Source organism: Oncorhynchus clarkii, chromosome 5 (genome assembly GCF_045791955.1).
Source record: "Oncorhynchus clarkii lewisi isolate Uvic-CL-2024 chromosome 5, UVic_Ocla_1.0, whole genome shotgun sequence".
NCBI classification, from domain to species: domain Eukaryota; kingdom Metazoa; phylum Chordata; class Actinopteri; order Salmoniformes; family Salmonidae; genus Oncorhynchus; species Oncorhynchus clarkii.
Genome location: NC_092151.1, coordinates 85907330 through 85929318, shown reverse-complemented (window position 1 = coordinate 85929318; position 21989 = coordinate 85907330). Strand labels below are relative to the sequence as shown.

General features: G+C 41.1%; 1 protein-coding gene across 1 annotated transcript; it reads left to right on the top strand.

The window, feature by feature from the left end:
• The first annotated feature begins 1085 nt into the window (after positions 1 to 1085).
• LOC139410265 (tetraspanin-1) lies at positions 1086 to 21339 on the top strand. The gene is made up of 7 exons (XM_071155742.1): positions 1086 to 1142; positions 10053 to 10259; positions 12191 to 12265; positions 18855 to 18953; positions 19679 to 19822; positions 20357 to 20440; positions 21215 to 21339. Exons 1-7 carry the CDS (start codon positions 1086 to 1088, stop codon positions 21272 to 21274), a joined length of 726 nt encoding a protein of 241 aa, XP_071011843.1. The 3' UTR covers positions 21275 to 21339.
• The last annotated feature ends 650 nt before the right edge of the window (positions 21340 to 21989 follow it).

The window sequence follows — 21989 nt, the reverse complement described above, 5'->3', positions numbered from 1 at the left end:
TGGCAAGGTATAAATCGGTCGATGTGCTGTTGAGCAAGGCACTTAACCCTAATTTGCTCCAGGGACGCCGTACTACTATGGCTGACCCTGTAAAACAACACATTGGTTCAACCAGTTTGTGCCCAGTGGGATACTAATAGCTGCACAGTATCTGCACAGTATGGTGATGATTATGCAGTATAACCCTATGGTGTACAGGTGACACTGTAGATTCACAGCCTGGAGTAAATGTATGGCTATAAATCTGGACAGTTTGTAATGATAATATTATACACAGATTATTTGCAACAGGATAGTTTACAGGTGACACTAGACTTGTACCTATGTGTCCCCTCTCTGTCTCTACTGTGTTTATACCTGCAGGGGTCAGGAAGAGACTGTGACCTGAGACACACACACAGCACTCAGTCCCCGCAGTCTGTTCATCTGTCACCTGGGTGAGAGTCACCTGTACCTGTCATGGCCACACCCAGTCCACCCTGAGGGCATCAGAGTATTCCTCCTCACTCTGACACAGCAGTACAAGTCACCCTGTACTGGTATACCTGATCACAGACACCATCACTCACTCACCAATCAGAGACTCCATTCACACACACACACGCCCACAGTTACCTGTTCTGAACACCTGGATCCCTTGTTTCTTTCTAAAGGATCCTCTGCAGTACTGAAGAGAACCCTGGTCTGCCGGAGAACCATCTCTCTGGGACCTAAAAGACACCACACTGGTAGCAGTAATCTTCTGAGTCTAACTCTTTAAGGCACACAGGCCATCTCTACAACGCAGGTGGGTTTCATATGTTAAGATCACTGTAGAAAGATACAATACTGTGTTGCTGTTGTTGAGCCTGTTAAATCTGTGACTGACTACTTTGGTCTCTCTCTGTTTGTGTTCAACTAGCTTTTGATCACCAGGATGCATTGTTGGCACAATCATTTCACAGCGAGTGATTTTAAATGGCGGGAGAGGGACCAGAATGTATTAAGATATTCATTTTAGAAGCTCATTGAGTGTGTGAGTGGGAGAGAGAGGTAGGGAGAAATACGCAGCGGAATCATTTATGTTCTCTTTATTACAGATTAAAATGGCATGCTTCACATTCTTCAAATGTATGATGGTCTTGTTCAACTTGCTTATCCTTGTGAGTATGTTTCCTTTTTGATTGCAGACATGCACACGGGGGGCGGGGGGGCGGGGGGGGGGCAAGCGAGGGCAGAGTAATTGCATTTGTTAATTTATTGCATTAAATCTTTATGAGTCCTGTGTGAATGAAACGACAAAGAATGGCTTTTAATGCATAGAAAAGTATTTTCTCTCGCTGTCCCCCACCTCTCCCGCAATACCATTAACTCGACAACATATCAACGATGTTACACAAATACCACAAATCACTGAGCGGAAGCTAAAATTATACTCTTAAGTCTCTCTCTCTCTGTCTCTCTCTCAGCAGTTCTCATGTCATTAACTTTAAACTCTCTAATTTTGCTACCTACGTTTTCCGCCTAGCGTTTATAACTAATGATGTTTGTGAAATGGAGGGGGACTTTGGCGTTGGTAAGCTGAATTTTCATTACACCTCGCTTCTCCCATTTAAATGACTGTTGAAGTCCTTTTCTACTGGGTTTTCATTAGTGCCTGAGCCAAGTTATTTAATAAACCTACACCATACAATATGATGCACTATCATGTCTTAATAAAGTCATGTTATGCTTATCTGGATCTGGGAAGAACAGTTAGATTCAGTCTTTTGACAAGGTCATAATGCTCTATCTCAGTGCCTGTTCACACCATTCAATTTATTCCACATTTTGCTGTGGTACAGCCTGAATTTAAAATGGATTATGTTGAGATTTTGTGCAACTGATCTACACACATTACCCCATAACGTCAAAGTAGAATTTGGTTCGTAGAATATTTTACAAATTAATACAAAATGAAAAGATGAAAAAAAAAAGGAAAAGCCCAAGGTCCTTAACGATATCATAACCGCCATCGATAAGAGACATTACTGTGCAGCTGTATTCATCGACCTGACCTGACCTATACGCTCTCGTTGGCTGGCCCTCGCTTCATACTTGTCGCCAAACCCACTGGCTACAGGTTATCTACAAGTCTCTGCTAGGTAAAGCCCCGCTCTATCTCAGCTCGCTGGTTACCATAGCAGCACCCACTCGTAGCACTCGCTCCAGCAGGTATATCTCACTGATCACCCCAAAAGCCAATTCCTCCTTTGGTCGCCTTTCCTTCCAGTTCTCTGCTGCCACTGAACGAACTGCAAAAATCACTGAAGCTGGAGATTCCCATCTCCCTCACTAGCTTTAAGAACCAGCTGTCAGAGCAGCTCACAGATCACTGCACCTGTTCATAGCCCATCTGTATACAGCCCATCTGTCTACCTCATCCCCATACTGTATTTATTTATTTTGCTCCTTTTGCACCTCAGTATCTCTACTTGCACATACATATTTTGCACGTCTACCATTCCAGTGTTTAATTGCCATATTGTAATTACTTCGCCACCATGGCCTATTTATTGCCTTAACTCCCTTATTTGACCTAATTTGCACTCACTGTTTATAGACTTTGTTTTCTTTCTTTCTACTGTATTATTGACTGTATGTTTTGTTCATTCCATGTGTAACTCTGTGTTGTTGTATGTATCGAACTGCTATGCTTTATCTTGGCCAGGTCGCAGTTGCAAATGAGAACTTGTTCTCAACTAGCTTACCTGGTTAAATAAAGGTGAAATAAAAAATAAAATAAAAATTGTAGTTACTCCACAATATTAACCTAAATGACAGGAAGCCTGCACAGAATAGCACAGAATAAATGTAAAACATTTAAAAACGTGCATCCTGTTTGCAACAAGGCACTTAAGTAATACTGGGGATATGGTGGGGATCCTAATAAAATACAAAAACAAAATACAAATACTGCAACAAAAAAAATCCTGAATTATTTTTGTCCTTTTTGTCCTGAATAGAAAGTTATGTTTGGGGAAAATACAACACATCACTTAGTACCACTCTTCATATTTTCAAGCATGGTGGTGGCTGTACCATGTTATAGGTATGCTTGTCATCGGCTAGGACTAGGGAGTTTTTCAGGATAAAGAAATTAAATACACCTATAAGCACAGGCAAAATCCTAGAGGTAAACCCGGTTCAGTCTGTTTCCCAACAGACACCTGGGAGAAGAATTCACCTTTCAGCAGGACAATAACCTAAAACACAAGGCCATATCTATATGGGAGTTGCTTACCAAGACAACATTGAATGTTCCTGAGTGGCCTAGTTACAGTATTGACCTATATCGGCTTAAAAATCTATGGCAAGTCCTGAAAATGGCTGTCTAGCAATGATCAACAACCAATTTGACAGAGCTTGAATAATTTTTCAATAATAAATTAGCAATTATTGTACAATCCAGGTGTGCAAAGCTCTTAGAGACTTACCCAGAAAGGCACACAGCTGTAATCACCGCCAAAGGAGCTTTACAAAGTTTTGACTCAAGGGTGTAAATACTTATGTAAAATAGATTTTTCCGTATTTTATTTTCAATACATTTACGAAAATGGCTAAAAATATTTTTTCACTGTCATTATTGGGTATTATGTGTTGATCGGTGAGAAAATAAAAATATTGAATCCATTTTTGAATTCAGGCTGTAACACAACCAGTGACGATTTTAGAATGTACATCTTGGTGGAGCAAACTCCACTAAATTTTGGGGGGATGCATGCCAGCAAAGACACTACACGACACAACACTAAACAATATATTAATGGCACTATAACAGTGGCAAATGGTGCCCACAAACTGTTCAGGCCTACATATAGCTGTCCTACAACAGAGTCCCAAAAGCAGTCCCAACACCTTACCACTGCTACACCTGGCTATCAGCAGAGCCTTGTCTGGCAGTGAAACAGTTCATTCATCCTCATTTACTGCCTTTTAAAAAAACATTGCTGATATGTCTGACTTGCTTAAACGTGGTTTCAACTGACACTTGAGATGTACAAACTATGGCATAAGGGGACGACAAGCGGATATTTGGGATTTAGACAATATTGTGCGAGCTAGGACAGACATTGTCAATATAACTATTTGTTCAGCACTTTGAAATGTATAGCAACAGAATTCAGAACATGGGCTGTTCTTACAGTGTTCTCTCTGTACACCAAATCAGAACCATAGGATATAAAGAGGGCATATAAGCAGACAATGAAAGCTCTTAAAATATTAATTGATTACATTTCTCTAGAACAGGCTATAGGCTACATGTGCACCACCAAGTCAGAACAGTCGGCGAAATTATGAGGAGAAAAGGGAACAAATTATTAGCTTGAGGCACATGGGCTACCAACATCTTACGACACAACAGACACTTAGTATTACTTTCTTAGCTACAGTATACATATCTCCCTGGCATATTACATCATTTATGCAGCAGCATACAAGCAATTTTGGACTCTCCTTGTTGTGCTGTGCTCACTTGAACAGGAAGGTGACGTGGCGGTCCTTCATGGGCCAATTTTGTCATCAAACTTTGTCATCAAAGTCTGTCATTCTCTGGATTTATGGTGCTTTCAAGACAACTGGGAATTTGGAAAAAAACAAGGTTGAATCATGATGACGTCAGTGATCTTCAGGTCGGAGCTTTAGCAAGAAGCCCAAGTTCTCGACAAGTTGGATGACCGTTCAAAACGTCTTTTCCCAGTCGGAGCTCATTTTGTTTCAGAGTTCCTAGTTATTTTGAACTCACTGAAGTCAGATTTCCCAGTTCTGAGATTCCAGTTGTCTTGAGCTCGGCAGAAGTCATGCTGGATTGACAGCATGGCCAATGTTGAATGTTTATCCTTTCAAGCTTGGAAAAGAGACCCTTAAACCCAGACTTGGGACCACACACCCACTCCACTGAATAGTAGGCTAATGATTGCTGTGCAATGCTGGCAGTTAACCACAGATTCATTCCCAACCACTCATTGTTGAATTTGTGATTTCTAACTTGTTGTGTAATGTTTTTGTCCAATGGCTGATGAGCACCGATACATTTGATCTATAATTTCTCTTCTTTATTTATCTTCATATGACATGGATTAAAAAGGATTTGCCACTAGATTGTTGACTTGATTCATGATGATGGCTGTTAGCTTGCTGGCTACGATTTTGAAAGTCCAATCAAAGCTACTGTAGATATAATGTGATTTGACATCATTGTATCTGTGGCCAATGACCTTGAGCCTTCATGGATGGGCACTTCTAATGTAACTCTATGGCAGCACCCAAGGGGGTTGCTTTTTGAGCTCTACCCTTAGATTTAGTGGTGACGTAGTGTCACCATGAGTGACAGAACACTGAGCCAAGCATGACGCAACTAGAGAAAATGTTCAACCCCAACGCTGTGTATTTTCTGCTGGCTTCCCCACCACCATAGAGAGCACTGAGCTAGGCTGAAACACCTGCATTTTGGAGCTGCCTAACTCAAGAAAGCAAAAAAGAGGCCATGAATGTATGAAAGCTTTATTGACTCAAGTAATATTATAATTATTATTATTATTATTATTTTACATTGTTTGCAATCTGATATGTGACACATATTAATGCCAAAATATCATGGAAAACAGAAGAAAAAAATGAAATACTTATATACAGTACCAGTCAAAAGTTTGGACAAACCTACTCATTCAAGTGTTTTTCTTTATTTTTACTATTTTCTATATTGTAAAATAATAGTGAAGACATCAAACTATACAATTACACATGGAATCAAGTAGTAACCAAAAAAGTATTAAATAAATCAAAATATATTTTATATTTGAGATTCTTCAAAGTATCCACGCTTTGCCTTGATGACAGCTTTGCACACTGTTGGCATTCTCTCAACCAGCTTCAGCTGGAATGCATTTCCAACAGTATTCATTCATCCATTCACCCCTCCCCCTCTCCAGAGGCCTATATGGCTCTGTTCGGAAGTCTCCTACTCAATCCCTCCAGCCCTAATATCTTTCACTTGTCCCTTCCATATTGTACTCACCTATCCCATTTACCCAGTTGACCTCTAGTCCTAACCTGATTTCTATGTGATCTATGACAGGTCTCATGGTGTCTGACAGGGCATCCCAGGCAGGTGGCATTCCATCTACCGCATTAGCCTGCAAAAAAATAAAAGAGAAAGCCAACCACAATTAGATCAGGCAGAGGGAAAACGCTGCCAGACAAGGAGTTAGGGGGAATATGGTTGTCGTATCACATTTACCAAGCAGGGCGTTCATCACTGAGAACAGGTGGAGGAAGAAATAAAAGACAAGATGCCCTGAGGAGAAAGGAGAGGGGGAAGAGGGGAGGAGAGGAGAGGAATACAGGGGGAAATTATTCTCATGTGGAAGACATCAGGGCTGATGGGGAGGATGGTGGCAGGCAGACAGACTGGCAGGCCTAGTTTCATGTGCAGCTGACAGAAAGCAGAAGGCCTCCTGTATATGACTGACATAGCTCTGATTGGAGACGACAGACAATATCAGGTTTCAGATGCTTTCTGTTCTGTGGGGAGGAGACAAGGAATCGCATAGTCTGACATCCACCCACTCTCTCACTGATCTGACCTACAGAGAAAGAAAGAGAGAGCGAGAGCGAGAGCGAGAGCGAGAGCGAGAGCGAGCGCAGATGAGATCCAACGGTAAAACAAAACATTAGATCTGTCAGACCAGGCGTTTGGTATATTCAGTTCAGTATAGTGCCTTGACTATTTCCCACATGTTGTTGTGATACAGTCTGAATGTAAAATGCATTACATTGAGATTTATTGACACTGGCCTACACACAACACCCCATCATTTCACAGTGGAATTATGTTTTTAGAAATGTTTACAAATAAATAAAAAATGAAAGTCTTAAATGTCTTCAGTCAATAAGTATTCAACCTCTGTGTTATGGTGAGCCTAAATAGTTGCAAGCCTAAATAAGTAAAAATAGTAAAAATGTGCTTAACAAGTAATGTAATAAGTTATATAGACTCACTCTGAGTGCAATAATAGTCTTTAACATGATTTTGAATGACGACCTCGTCTCTGTACCCCACACATTCAATTATCTGTAAAGTCTCTCTGTCAAGAAGTGAATTTCAACCACAGATTCAACCCCAAAGACCAGGGAGGTTTGCCAATGCCTCGCAAAAAGAAACCTGTTGGTAGAAGAATAAAAATAAAACAAGCAGACATTGAATATCTCTTTGAGCATAGTGAAGTTATTAATGACACTTTCAGCAGGAAAATAACCTATGAAACCTTTCTGAAGGCACTGTATATGCTTAAAAATAAAATATATTGCCCCACATCTCCAGTATAAAGTAAATAATCCTTCCATTACGTGAATCATTGTGTGAAGTAGGTATCTACATTTGTACATAAAATAACATTTGTTGAGAGCTAGACCAGAGTTCCCGATTAGACCTAAAGAGCTAGAGTTGGTTCTCCAGCAGTCCTATGACATCATCAGGCAGAGCCGAGTAGAAATATAAAGTTCTCCTCCTGGCCAATCAGAAAATAGATAGATACCTCCTGACAATCCCTGCATTACATTATAATCCAGATATAATTCCATGGTTGACTTCTGCATGTCACACAGAGAAAACAGGTCAAGATGATCACTAAGTGGATCCCTGCCTATTGAGCTGTCTGGTATTGGTGGAGAGAGAAAAGGGGTCATGGGGAAAGGGCAGTGTTTCCTTTAGAAAAGGGGGCATGGGGAAAGGGCAGTGTTTCCTTTAGAAAAGGGGTCATGGGGAAAGGGCAGTGTTTCCTTTAGAAAGGGGTCATGGGGAAAGGGCAGTGTTTCCTTTAGAAAGAAGGCATGGGGAAAGGGCAGTGTTTCCTTTAGAAAGGGGGTCATGGGGAAAGGGCAGTTTCCTTTATAAAAGGGGTCATGGGGAAAGGGCAGTGTTTCCTTTAGAAAAGGGGTCATGGGGAAAGGGCAGTGTTTCCTTTAGAAAAGGGTCATGGGGAAAGGGCAGTGTTTCTTTTAGAAAAGGGGTCATGGGGAAAGGGCAGTGTTTCCTTTAGAAAAGGGGTCATGGGGAAAGGGCAGTGTTTCCTTTAGAAAAGGGGTCATGGGGAAAGGGCAGTTTCCTTTAGAAAAGGGGTCATGGGGAAAGGGCAGTGTTTCCTTTAGAAAAGGTAACAAGAGGCCCAGTTCTCTTTGGCTGGTATATATCAGAAGCCTCAGGCTGACAAAATAAATTAATCTTCCGCTCTCCCTGACCCCCTCTTAACCTTTTGACTGCATTGGGCTAAATCAGGGTCACACAAAGTGGTTCTTGGGAGTCTTAAACAAATCTACTTTGAAACAAAGGAATACACCTCACACACATTGTTATGGGCTTAAAAAAATAAGACACCTGTATCATGTCAGATACATTGTGCTGTTTGTTTTTAGCATTAATCATATTCATTCATTTCCTAGAAAAAGAACACTGACATTTCGATAATGTATATAAACGCAACATAAAAATACATACAAATATAAACGCAACATGAGCTGAAATAAAATATCCCAGAAATGTTCCATATGCACAAAAAGCTTATTTCTCTCAAATGTTGTGCACAAATGTGTTTACATCCCTGTTAGTGAGCATTTCTGTCAATATAATCCATCCACCTGACAGGTGTGGCATATCAAGAAGCTGATTAAACAGCACGATCATTACACAGGTGCACCTTGTGCTTGGGACCAAAAAAAGCTACTCTAAAATGTGCAGTTTTGTCACACAATGCCATAAATGTCTCAAGTTTTGAGGGAGAGTGCAATTGGCATGCTGACTGCAGGAATGTCCACCAGAGCTGTTGCCAGAGATTTCAATGTTAATTGCTCTACCAACCCAGGACCCCCACATCTGACTTCTTCACCTGCGGGATCAACTGAGACCAGCCACCCGGAAAGCTGATGAAACTGAGGAGTATTTCTGTCTGTAATAAAGCCCCTTTGTGAGGAAAAAAACATTTTGATTGGCTGGTCCTGGCTCCCAAGTGGGTGGGCCTGGCTGAACTCTTACTCAGCAAAATCATTGAAATTGTTGCATGTTGCGTTTATACTTTTGTTCTGCATACATCCCAGAAGACTGAAATATAACAAAAGTGTTTGAGATAGAAACACTGGATATATATATATATATATATCTTTATTAATTATGAAATTATGAAAAACATGAATAATATTACACCCATGAGGCCAAAGGGGGTGCTTTAGGTCATTGACACCAGGAAAGAGCTACACAGCAAATGATGTGGTGGTGTCGTACAGAGGTAGGATAGGGTAGTGATACAACACACTTATTACCTCATGAAAGAGCTGTTGACCTAGCAGATAAAACTGCTAAATCAAGTGGTGTTTTAGTTCATCAACAATGTCTTTGTTCACTAATAAAAGTAAATGTGAAATTCAGTTCAGTCCCAAAACAAGGCAAGAAATCGCCCCCAAAAAGCTACAAAATACAGATAATCCAGCCGCATGAAATGAAATAAGGATTGATTTTACAAGCTCAGTTGTAGACCCTAGCAATAGCCTTCCAAACTTTGGTCCGCAGAGAAAACTTCTCTCGACAATCGATACAAAATCCTTTAAACAAGTATTTAAGAATGTTATAATTTGTATAGAGTGAGAAAACTAGGCTTTTAAACAGTTTCCTAGTTACCAAACTTTTCTGACCACAACATGTAGTCGACATGGCTTCCCTCTTCCTGACACACTCACTTCCTATTTCATTCAAACTAGGAAGTAGCTATTGGTTTTATTTTTATTTTGTATTTTTTTAATTGAACCTTTATTTAACTAAGTGACTATGGGTGTGGCTATGGAGTGACCAGGGAAGAGCACACAGCCTATACACATCTCAAGGAACCATGGAATCTTGTGGGTTGCAAGTGTCTTTGTGTGTATTGACCTATGTGTATCCCGTGTGTGTGTGTGTGTGTGTGTGTGTGTGTGTGTGTGTGTGTGTGTGTGTGTGTGTGTGTGTGTGTGTGTGTGTGCGTGGGTGCGTGTGTGTGTGTTTCCAGCTGGGGGGTCTGACCCTGCTGGGTGTGGGGATTTGGGTGCGTGTGGATAAGGGTTTGTTCCTACAGGTGCTGAGTCCCTTCTCCACCCTCGACACGCAGTTTGTCAATGTGTGCTTCTTCTGCATCGCTATTGGAGGAGTGCTGGTTCTACTGGGTGTACTGGGCTGCTGTGGAGCCCACAAGGGGAGCAAGTGTCTGCTGCTACTGGTAGGTACAGTCCAGAGTACAGGCCCACTGTTGAAGACAGCCAATTAACGTACACTAACTGCTATGCTGAACACAGCCAATTAACGTACGCTAACTGCTATGCTGAACACAGCCAATTAACGTACACTAACTGCTATGCTGAACACAGCCAATTAACTTACTCTAACTGCTAACTCAACATAACTACAAAACCATAAGGTACATTATTAGCTATATCTGCAGTATATCATTCATGACCGTATTATAGACTTAACATACCCACTTCTCCACACTTGCAATGAATCTATAAACACAGTTCACAAAACAAGGTACCATATTCATGACTATCTTTCTCCAGTGTAGTCCTGAAGAGGGGGCGTTAATATTCATTAACACTGTGGCTAACTACCCCACAAGTCCATTTGATTAATAATGAGTAGCACAGCTCGGACATTTTCCCCATAAGCACCATCACATACTAAGTCGTTCATTACTCAGACTGATAGATTCTAACGGACAGTAATCCATATAGGATACATTACTGTTTACAGCTCACAGCCAGGAGAAGATGCTTATCGGTTGTTTCAGCGTTCACATTAAACCACTTCCCTGTTCTCCTTTGTCTAATCAACGGTTAGCTGTCCTTTATCGAAGGGCCTTTACAATAACATGACAGGACAAAGGCTGATTACGAAGCCCTGAGGAGTGTAGGAGTTGTGTTGTGGTTGGATAAGGGTTGTTTAGTTGTTGTTTAGTTGTTGTGGTTGGATAGGGGTTGTTTAGTTGTTGTTTAGTTGTTGTGGTTGTTTAGTTGTTGTTTAGTTGTTGTGGTTTGATAGGGGTTGTTTAGTTGTTGTGGTTGGACAGGGGTTGTTTAGTTGTTGTGGTTGGATAGGGGTTGTTTAGTGGTTGTGGTTGGATAGGGGTTGTTTAGTTGTTGTGGTTGGATAGGGGTTGTTTAGTTGTTGTGGTTGGATAGGGGTTGTTTAGTGGTTGTGGTTGGATAGGGGTTGTTTAGTTGTTGTGGTTGGATAGGGGTTGTTTAGTTGTTGTGGTTGGACAGAGGTTGTTTAGTTGTTGGGGTTGGATAGGGGTTGTTTAGTTGTTGTGGTTGGATAGGGGTTGTTTAGTTGTTGGGGTTGGATAGGGTTTGTTTAGTTGTTGGGGTTGGATAGGGGTTGTTTAGTTGTTGTGGTTGTTTAGTTGTTGTTTAGTTGTTGTGGTTGGACAGGGGTTGTTTAGTTGTTGTGGTTGTTTAGTTGTTGTTTAGTTGTTGTGGTTGGACAGAGGTTGTTTAGTTGTTGGGGTTGGATAGGGTTTGTTTAGTTGTTGCAGTTGTATTGTATTTGTGTGTTGTGGTATGGTGTAGTGGATGGTTTGTGAACTTGTGGTTGTGTTATGGTTGTGTTATGGTTGTGTTATAGCTGTGTTGTTTTGTGAACTTGTGGTTGTGTTATAGCTGTGTTGTTTTGTGAACTTGTGGTTGTGTTATAGCTGTGGTGTTTTGTGAACTTGTGGTTGTGTTATAGCTGTGTTGTTTTGTGAACTTGTGGTTGTGTTATGGTTGTGTTATGGTTGCGTTCTGGTTGTTTTGTGAACTTGTGGTTGTGTTATGGTGGTGTTATGGTTGCGTTCTGGTTATTTTGTGAACTTGTGGTTGTGTTATGGTGGTGTTATGGTTGCGTTATGGTTATTTTATGAACTTGTGGTTGTGTTATGGCTGTGTTATGGTTGCGTTATGGTTATTTTATGAACTTGTGGTTGTGTTATGGTGGTGTTATGGTTGCGTTATGGTTATTTTATGAACTTGTGGTTGTGTTATGGTGGTGTTATGGTTGTGTTATGGTTGTGTTATGGTTATTTTATGAACTTGTGGTTGTGTTGTGGTTGAGGTTGCAGTCAGCTCCTCTAATCTAAAGCCAAGTCCTTTTTCTTTGTCTTGTTCTACTAAGTTTTTCTCCATCATCCTGATTATTTTCATCGCTGAAGTGGCAGCCGGAACGGTGGCCCTCGCCTACTCTTCATTTGTAAGTCTCCCTCTCTCTCTCCACCTCTGACTCGAAACTCCCTCCCTCTCTCTTTCTCTCTCTCTTTGTATCATCTCTCCTTAAGTCTCTCTCTCCCTCCCCCTCCTCCCTCTCTCCCCCTCACTCCCATTCTCGATTTTTATCTCCATGTAAATTTTCCTTCATAGCCCGGCCATCATTGAATTACTGGGCTTTATGTCCACTTCAGTCCATTTGACCCTTTAATGACTCCCAGATTGCCTGGGGCTGTGTGCGACGCCTCTCACTTTGAGCAATTTATTACTCTGGAATATTGAAGTTAAAGCATTTTATATGCAAAACAGACTATTTACATATATAGGTGCCGCTCCTGCTCTTTCTCCAGTCCCGTTCAGTAAAATACTAGCGGGACACCCTGTCCTTTCAGACGGTCAATCATTGGAAATGAATCATTTTATTTAACGAAATTCTCTCCTCCTGCAAATCAAAAATGTGTTTATCTGTTCTGCATTTTGGTCTCTGGATATACCATTATTCTCAAATCTGGAGCATTTAAAAAACTCCCATCGGCCTATTTCCTGTGGGATCATGGCACTTGCTTTCTCTTTCAAATTCAATGTTGGCCCCATATTGTCTATATATATTTAAAAAACAGTATAGGAATGCTCCAGACTTATATTTATTCAAGAAATGCATTGTTTCATCCCACATGTCCAAGCAGGAATGCAAAATAAATATATTTTGATGCAAAACACGTAAACCAGTGGTTGGCATGAATTTTGGGTTGACAATTAGGCTGCTGTTGCTATAAATGTACTGTCAAAATAGGGTTCCAGAATTTCTGTTTATTTTGTTCAGTAGAGATACATTTTCTTACATCTTTTTGAGAACAAACAGGCTATCATATACTGTAGGCGAATTCACTTGGGGCTAATCACTGAGGAAGGGGAAACTCGGAAACAAAACCACAACAGTAGCCTACTTATTTTTCCAGCCAATCCGGTCTCATAGAGTAGACTTAACACAGTACAGCCAGCTTTGTGCAAATTCGTTTTTCTCTTCCTCCCCTTCTCTTCATCTAGTCTACTCGGGGGGAACAGAGAGAAACAGGGGCAGCAGGGAAAACATCTTGATGCAGGAATCAGGATGTTACCGTTTGATCAAATCACGGTTTTAGCTGCTCCAAAAATAGAATGTTTTGAGTAAAGTGACCAGCTAAAATGTGTAACTCGCACCGATGTGACCACATCCAAGCGTGTAACTGTAATTTCCACCTCTCCAATGTCTACCAGCTCAGCTTGTTCCCTATGTTTTAGGCCAAGAGCTTATTTGACTTGTTATATACCTTACTTAATTTGACAGCATTATTTGAAGGGATTTGCGGATTACTTTTAAGTGTTGGGGAAAACAGGGAAGCGGGTCATGATGAGATGTTTAAGATTTTACACGTGGGCCCGTCAGACTTTAAGCACAGCAGCGCAGTTGATTTGGAATTTCCAGTCAATTAGCATTATGGGTAATAGGCCTAGTCACTCTATGACAGCATCATTTCCCGTAGTAACGGTGTCATTCCAAACACAAAAACCTGGAAAATAATCGTCAAAGTTACTCAAAAGTCCTTATTTCTATTTTTTTAAACTGATTTAAACCTATCCCTAACCTTAACCACACTAATAACCTTTTGCCTAACCCTAACCTTAACCACACTAATAACCTTTTGCCTAACCCTAACCTTAACCACACTAATAACCTTTTGCCTAACCTTAACCACACTGCTAACCTTTTGCCTAACCCTAACCTTAACCACACTGCTAACCTTTTGCCTAACCCTAACCTTAACCACACTGCTAACCTTTTGCCTAACCCTAACCTTAACCACACTGCTAACCTTTTGCCTAACCCTAACCTTAACCACACTGCTAACCTTTTGCCTAACCCTAACCTTAACCACACTGCTAACATTTTGCCTAATCCTAACCTTAACCACACTGCTAACATTTTGACTAACCCTAACCTTAACCACACTGCTAACCTTTTGACTAAACCTAACCTTAACCACACTGCTAACCTTTTGCCTAACACTAACCTTAACCACACTGCTAACCTTTTGCCTAACTCTAACCTTAACCACACTGCTAACCTTTTGCCTAACCCTAACCTTAACCACACTGCTAACCTTTTGCCTAACCCTAACCTTAACCACACTGATAACCTTTTGCCTAACCTTAACCTTAACCACACTGCTAACCTTTTGCCTAACTCTAACCTTAACCGCACTGCTAACCTTTTGCCTAACCTTAACCTTAACCACACTGATAACCTTTTGCCTAACCTTAACCTTAAATTTGGACCAAAAAAACAAACAATATACGATATATTTTGACTTTGTGACTGTGGTAACTAGTGAAAACTTCTGCATCTTGACATTATTGTGTGTGTGTGTGTGTGTGTGTGTGTGTGTGTGTGTGTGTGTGTGTGTGTGTGTGTGTGTGTGTGTGTGTGTGTGTGTGTGTGTGTGTGTGTGTGTGTGTTGGTGGGTCTTCGTCGAGGGCCAGAAGAGATCCTAGGCGTGTATTATAGATTCTCATTGTTACTTAATTAGATATGCTCATAGTGAATCTACTGTGCTGTTTTTTTTTTTAGCATTAATCCTATTAATTCATGACCTAGACAAAGAACACCGCCATTTCCATAATGTATTGGGCAGTCTCCGAGCATCTGCCCATCCCCGGCTTTTGATGACACAGTATCATTGCAATAATTAATATGGATTGGGTAGGAATATACATAGCCATCCATGAACATAATAACTCTCCGAAATATACCCCTGAAACAATGGAATGGGCAAAACATATAGGGTGTTGATCTATTTCCTACTTCTTTATCTACCACATAAATCTCCCTTTCCCCATCGGGCCCACGCCCTAATCTAACCAAAAGGCCATGACCCGGTGGAATCTCAATAACTCTGATTTAATAACCAATTTTAGGGAGCGTTATACAAGCGTTATATGACCGCTTTATAGTTCTTCTAAAAGACATTCAGAGGAGACACGTGACGCTTATATGATGGATAAAACCAACACTGCAAGTCACTACAGGGCCTTAATAACAGATCGATTATAACAGAGAGGTTGTTTCTGTCGGTATGAGCTACTCTGTTATAAATCATGTCAGATAATTAACGCTTTTTCATCATTTATATTTAAAGAGATATTGTATATAAACAGTATATACAGTTGAAGTCAGAAGTTTACATACACCTTAGCCAAATACATTTAAACTCAGTTTTCACAATTCCTGACATTTAATCCTTGTAAAAAATTCCCTGTTTTAGGTCAGTTAGGATCACCACTTTATTTTAAGACTGTGAAATGTCAGAAGAGAGAAAATGATTCATTTCAGATTTGATTTCTTTCATCACATTCCCAGTGGGTCAGAAGTTTAGTCTTCCACAAGCTTCCCACAATAAGTTGACAGCTGGTGTAACTGAGTCAGGTTTGTAGGCCTCCTTGCTTGCACATGCTTTTTCAGTTCAGCCCACACATTTTCTATATAGGGATGAGGTCAGAGCTTTGTGAGGGCCACTCCAATACCTTGACTTTGTTGTCTTTAAGCCATTTTGCCACAACTTTGGAAGTATGCTTGGGGTCATTGTCCATTTGGAAGACCCATTTGCGACCAAGCTTTAACTTCCTGACTGATGTCTTGAGAGGACATTTCTCCAAAAAGTATGATCTTTGTCCCCATGTGCAGTTGCAAACCATAGTTTGGCGGTTTTGCAGGAGTGGCTTCTTCCTTGCTGAGCTTCCTTTCAGGTTATGTCAATATAGGACTCGTTTTACTGTGGATATAGATACTTTTGTACCTGTTTCCTCCAGAATCTTCACACGGTCCTTTGCTGTTGTTCTAGGATTGACGTACACTTTTTGTACCAAAGTACATTAATCTCTAGGAGACAGAACGCTTTTCCTTCCTGAGCGATATGACGGCTGCGTGGTCCCATGGTATTTATACTTGCATACTATTGTTTGTACAGATGAACATGGTACCTTCAGGCGTTTGGAAATTGCTCCCAAGGATGAACAAGACTAGTGGAGGTCTACAATTGTTTTTCTGAGGTCTTGGCTGATTTCTTTTAATTTTCCCATGATGTCAAGCAAAGAGGCACTGAGTTTGAAGGTAGTGCTTGAAAAAGATCCACAGGTACACCTCCAATTGACTCAAATTATGTCAATTAGCCTATCAGAAGCTTCTAAAGCCATGATGGCATTTTCTGTAATTTTCCAAGCTGTTTAATGGCACAGTCAACTGTAATGTTAACTTCTGACCCACTGGAATTGTGATACAGTGAATTGTAAGTGAAATAATCTGTCTGTAAACAATTGTTGGAAAAATGTCTTGTGTCACGCACAAAGTAGATGTCCTAACCAACTTGCCAAAACTATAGTTTGTTAACAAGAAATGTGTGGAGTGGTTGAAAAATGACTTTTAATGACTCCAACCTAAGTGTATTTAAACTTCCGATTTCAACTGTATATATACAGTACCAGTCAAAAGTTTGCACACACCTACTGATTCAAGGGTTTTAGGCTATATGCCATTGAGTGTTATTAATCAATCTTCTACATTGTAAAATAATAGTGAAGTCATCAAAACTGTGAAATAACATGTGGAATCATGTAGTAATGAAAAAAGTGTTAAACAAATCAAAGTAGATTTTAGATTTTAGATCCACAATCACCCGACCTCAACCCAATTGTGATGGTTTGGGATGAGTTGGACCACAGGGTGAATTAAAAGCATCCAACAAGTGCTCAGCATATGTGGGAACTCCTTCAAGACTGTTGGAAAAGCATTCCAGGTGAAGCTGGTTGAGAAAATGCCAAGAGTGTGCAAAGCTGTCATCAAGACAAAGGGTGGCTACTTTGAAGAATCTAAAATATATATGGATTTGTTTAATGCTTTTTTGGTTACTACATTATTCCACATGTGTTATTTCATAGTTTTGATGTCTTCAGTATTATTCTACAATGTAGAAGATTGATTAATAACACTCAATGGCATATAGCCTAATATCCTCCACAACTCTCCTCTCCTTGCACAGTTTAGTTGATACAATCGGTACGTTATCCTCTCCTGGCTCAGAGCCCAGTGTGTTGGTTGTTTAGGCCTTTTTCCTGTCCACAGTGTATGTGTGAGTGTGTGCGTGTGCGTGTGTGTATGTGTGCATGTGAGTGTGTGTGAGGGAATGCAGTGTAGCGAGGGGCACGCAGGGCAGGCAACCAGGCAGGCAGAGTGACAGTGATGAATTAGCTAGCTGGTAATAACCCCTCTGATCTGAGCCCCTCTTCCCGCTTCTTGGGGGGCACTTTTAATTGTAGCATGTCTCCACGTCACCTTAGGCTACTCTCTCCCTACTCCCTGAACACACACACACACACACACTCGCTCCCCTGAGTCTTTGTGTGACTGTATGCCAAGGGCTTATTAATCAAAATGGAAAAAATGGGGACACACTGAGTGGAAGGGAAGTAGGGAGGTAGAGAGGTAAAGAGAGGGAGGGAGGTAGGGAGGTAGAGAGAAAGAGTGGGGAGAGAGGGAGGTAGAGAGAGGGAGAGAGAGATAGGGAGGGGGTAGAGAGAGGGAGGGAGGTAGGTAGGTAGGGAGGTAGAGAGAGAGGAAGGGAGGTAGAGAGGGAGAGAGAGGGAGGGAGGTAGAGGGAGGGAGGGAGGGAGGGAGGGAGGGAGGGAGGGAGGGAGGGAGGGAGGGAGGGAGGGAGGGAGGGGGAGAGAGAGAGAAAGAGAGAGAGAGAGAGAGAGAGAGAGAGAGAGGGAGGGAGGGAGGGAGGGAGGGAGGGAGGGAGGGAGGGAGGGAGGGAGGGAGGGAGGGAGGGAGGGAGGGAGGGAGGGAGGGAGGGAGGGAGGGAGGGAGGGAGGGAGGGAGGGAGGTGAAAGAAAGCCAGCCTGTATGTCATATAGGAATTCACTCTCTCTACAACAACTGGAGCTCTGGCATGAACATATTCCTTTGTATTATATAGATATGTTCTCTGTGTATGAAATAAATATGGTATGAAACACAATGGGAGAAAGTGTCCTGACCAAACAAACAGGAGCATCAATATATATGTAAATGTGACCACTTACAATCACAAAGGAGAAAATGGAGAAAAATGTCCCAGTCATCTTCTCAGGGACAGGCTATGGGTTTTATTTCCCAGGTGCTTTGTTTGGTTCAGATAGACATTTATTTCATTATTGATGCATAGCTGACTGCCTGAGCTGTACACTCTGTAAAAACAGACTATATGTTGTAGGTTTGTTCAGTGACCTTGTGTGTGTGTGTGTGTGTGTGTGTGTGTGTGTGTGTGTGTGTGTGTGTGTGTGTGTGTGTGTGTGTGTGTGTGTGTGTGTGTGTGTGTGTGTGTGTGTGTGTGTGTGTGTGTGTAGAGGTCGTTGATGTTAGGAGCTTAATGGCCCTATTTGCTACGGTGCGTGTATATGCACCCGGGGATTGTCATGTGTGTGTGTGTCTTTCTGTGTGTGTGTGTGTGTGTGTGTGTGTTTCTGTGTGTGTGTGTGTGTGTCTGTCTGTGTATGGTCTCCAGGCCGAGGGGATTCTTAAAGCATGGGCCACACTTGTCTTGAAGAACCAGTATGGCAGCGATCCGGTGGTCACCAAGATCTGGAACAGCACCATGATCGAGGTATGGCTACCTCAAGTTACCAATTTTTCTCCGCTATCCAGGAGCAAGACAGGTGCCGTTGTTCATAGACAATGGTGAGCCTGAACCATCCAAGTCCGTGGCTAGCCCTCCTGAGTCCTGACTAACCCTATCTGCGATATTTAATCCCATACGGTATGGGCCATAACTGCTGAGTTTGTCATGATCTATCTATCACATGTCAATCACATTCTACCCTGTAAGAGTTTAGAATTGTAATGACATGGCTTTGACTCTTTGTATTGTATAGCTTCTGCATTGTGCCTTACTGTGTTTTCAGTTGCACACAATTCTACATTTCTGCTATTGCTCAGCTCTCCTTATTATGCTTGATACATTCAAAGACCTTGACTTGTGAACCTCTCTCTCTGCTAAAAGCATGTCAATACATCACGTACCTTTCTGGGACCATGGCCACCATCTTTAAGTAGCCTACAGGCTAGAAAGTACAGAGGAATGCAAATCAATAATCTAAGTAGAATGCCAAAGAAAAGCTGTTCGTTACATAACCGTCCATGTTGTGTTGCTTTTTATTGAATGGTAAATCAATAACTAAATGAAATGCCTTTATTTTGGTGAAAACTTGCCAGTGTGCTCATCCATCTTCAACACATTGTTGTTAGCATGTCACTCCAGTGTTACAAGGGAATGCTGAGAGAATGCTACAACATCGCACATTTTCTCTCTTTCTCTCCGTGTCCTTGAAGCTGAACTGCTGTGGCTTCACCAACTACACAGACTTTATTGACTCGTACTACACTGAGCAGAGTGAGGGCAGCTACCCACCCAGCTGTTGCCAGCTAGACACTGCCCCCTGCAGCCAGCAGCAGGCATGGCACAGTGCTGTTCAGGTGAGACTACGGCTGCCAATGGCTCACTGTTCTGAATAATCAAAGTTCTATGTATCATGAGCAGTGCATGACTCTTATGGTAACATTAGTTCATTGGGCTTTCTCCATTCTGATGGTTTTAAACTCAACCAAACAAGGACAAAACTGACAAAGAAGTAGTCCAATTTGTAGAACTTTATTTTATTTATTTACCACTGTTTTAAAAATATTATTATAGACGGTATCATCTCTGGTCAAAAGTAGTGCACTATATAGAAAATAGGGTGTAATTTGGGACACATACCATAGACTGGGTGAGACACCCACAGAGTGACACTGTTTCCCACAGGAACAACCATAAGTCTCCTTGTTTACACTCAAATGTATCATAAACTAGACGTCTTCAACAACCTTCACTTGATCTAGAGAAAAACACGTGCAAATGTGTAACAAGTCTGACCCAATGCCTTTAATGACCTTGTGTTTTAAAACCACTTAGACATGTACAACAATTGTCCTATTAATAATTCATGTTGTGTACACGTTCCTCTCCAGGGCTGTTTCGAACAGCTGTTGAAGGCCCTTCAGAAGCATGCCAACATCGTAGGTGGAATAGCCGTAGGCATCGGAGGGCTAGAGGTAAAATCAACAGGTCATAAATGAACCCGTGTGTCTCAGTTGGTAGAGCGTGGCACTTCTGACGCGTGGGTTCAATTCCCACGGGGGGACCAGTATAAAAATGTTATACTCTAAGTTGCTCTGGATAAGAGTGTCTGTAAAAAATGTAACTGTGCATTGTATAGTGCAGGAGTATAACTGTGTACCATGCCTATCGACCTCTAGTCAGGATGAGTAAAAGCCGTTGATTTGCATGTACTGAACATCCAGTGGAGATGTTTTATGGCTTTGAGGAATCTGATCTACAATCTGATCACAACGTTATAAAGTGACTTATGCATATTCACAAGCAGTCAGGAAGAGACGATAGGGTAGGTGCATGTAGGAACCGTACAGACCAGGGCTAGGGAGTGTTTGCTGTTATGGTCCAGTCAGATGTGGCTATGGTCAGGTCATCGTGTCAGGACAAACTCCCGGCCATAATGACAACTAGTGTTGGATACAGGAGCTGCTACAGTGCCTTCAGAAAGTATTCATACCCCTTGACTTATTCCATATTTTGTTGTGTTACAGCCTGAATTCAAATGTTTATTTTCTTGTTTTTATATAAAAGCATAATTGATCATTTGACATTATGGGGTATTGTGTGACACAAAATCTAAATGTAATCCATTTTAAATTCAGGTTGTGACACAACAAAGTGTGAATACTTTCTGAATGCACTGTACATGTAATTAAAGCCATGTTATTGTAGTTCTAATCTAGATCATCCTAACACAAGTTTCTCTCTCCTAGGTGGCAGCGATGCTGGTATCCATGTACCTGTACTGCTATCTGGACAACAATGTCAGCTGAGACTTTGTATTGGACAGACAATATGTTGTTATGTACTGTGAAAGGTTAATACTAGTGATTGTAGTGCCATCATATCTGATAGGTTGCCTTGATGTTATTATCTACAAATGTATATCAGTTATCCATTATTTCACATTTACTAATCAAATGAGATATCTTTTTAATTAATAGCACACAAAAGCCAAAACATAGTACTGTAATTGTATGTAATGTTATTTTAGATGTCACATTTATCTACTGTAAATACACTTTACATTTACAATACATTTCAGCTACCAACATGACTGGATGTTTTACAACAAAATCACACATTTGAAGTTCCTACATATGTAACAGGGTTATATTGGTGATTCCCCTTGCCACTTTATTGTTAAGCCAATGGGTTTTTGGTTTGAGTTTGTTTTGCCTTCACCTACTCAACATGGCATCTGATTGGCTGGTTTGCGTAGCTTGCTTACGAGGGGGGATGTTCCAGTTAGAATCGTCCCAGTGAACAAGCACCAAACCAGCGGCAAGTTGTTGGTTGCAAAGCACTGTACATCAAAAGTGATTTTTATACTCTCAAGTGATGATTTAAATGTACAATTTATATCAAATTGTTTGTAAATGTTATTCGAACATCACACATAAGATGCAGCGGTTTTTGGAGAATATTTGTTGTGCATTTTGTTGTATTGTGTTTGAATTCCCGCCAGGATTAGCTAGCAACTTACTG

Coding starts and splice junctions, on each gene's coding strand:
- LOC139410265 (XM_071155742.1), top strand. CDS start 1,086: ATGGCATGCTTCACATTCTTCAAATGTATGATGGTCTTGTTCAACTTG. Junction 18,954..19,678: donor GGAACAGCACCATGATCGAG/GTATGGCTACCT, acceptor GTGTCCTTGAAG/CTGAACTGCTGTGGCTTCAC. Junction 20,441..21,214: donor TAGGCATCGGAGGGCTAGAG/GTAAAATCAACA, acceptor TCTCTCTCCTAG/GTGGCAGCGATGCTGGTATC.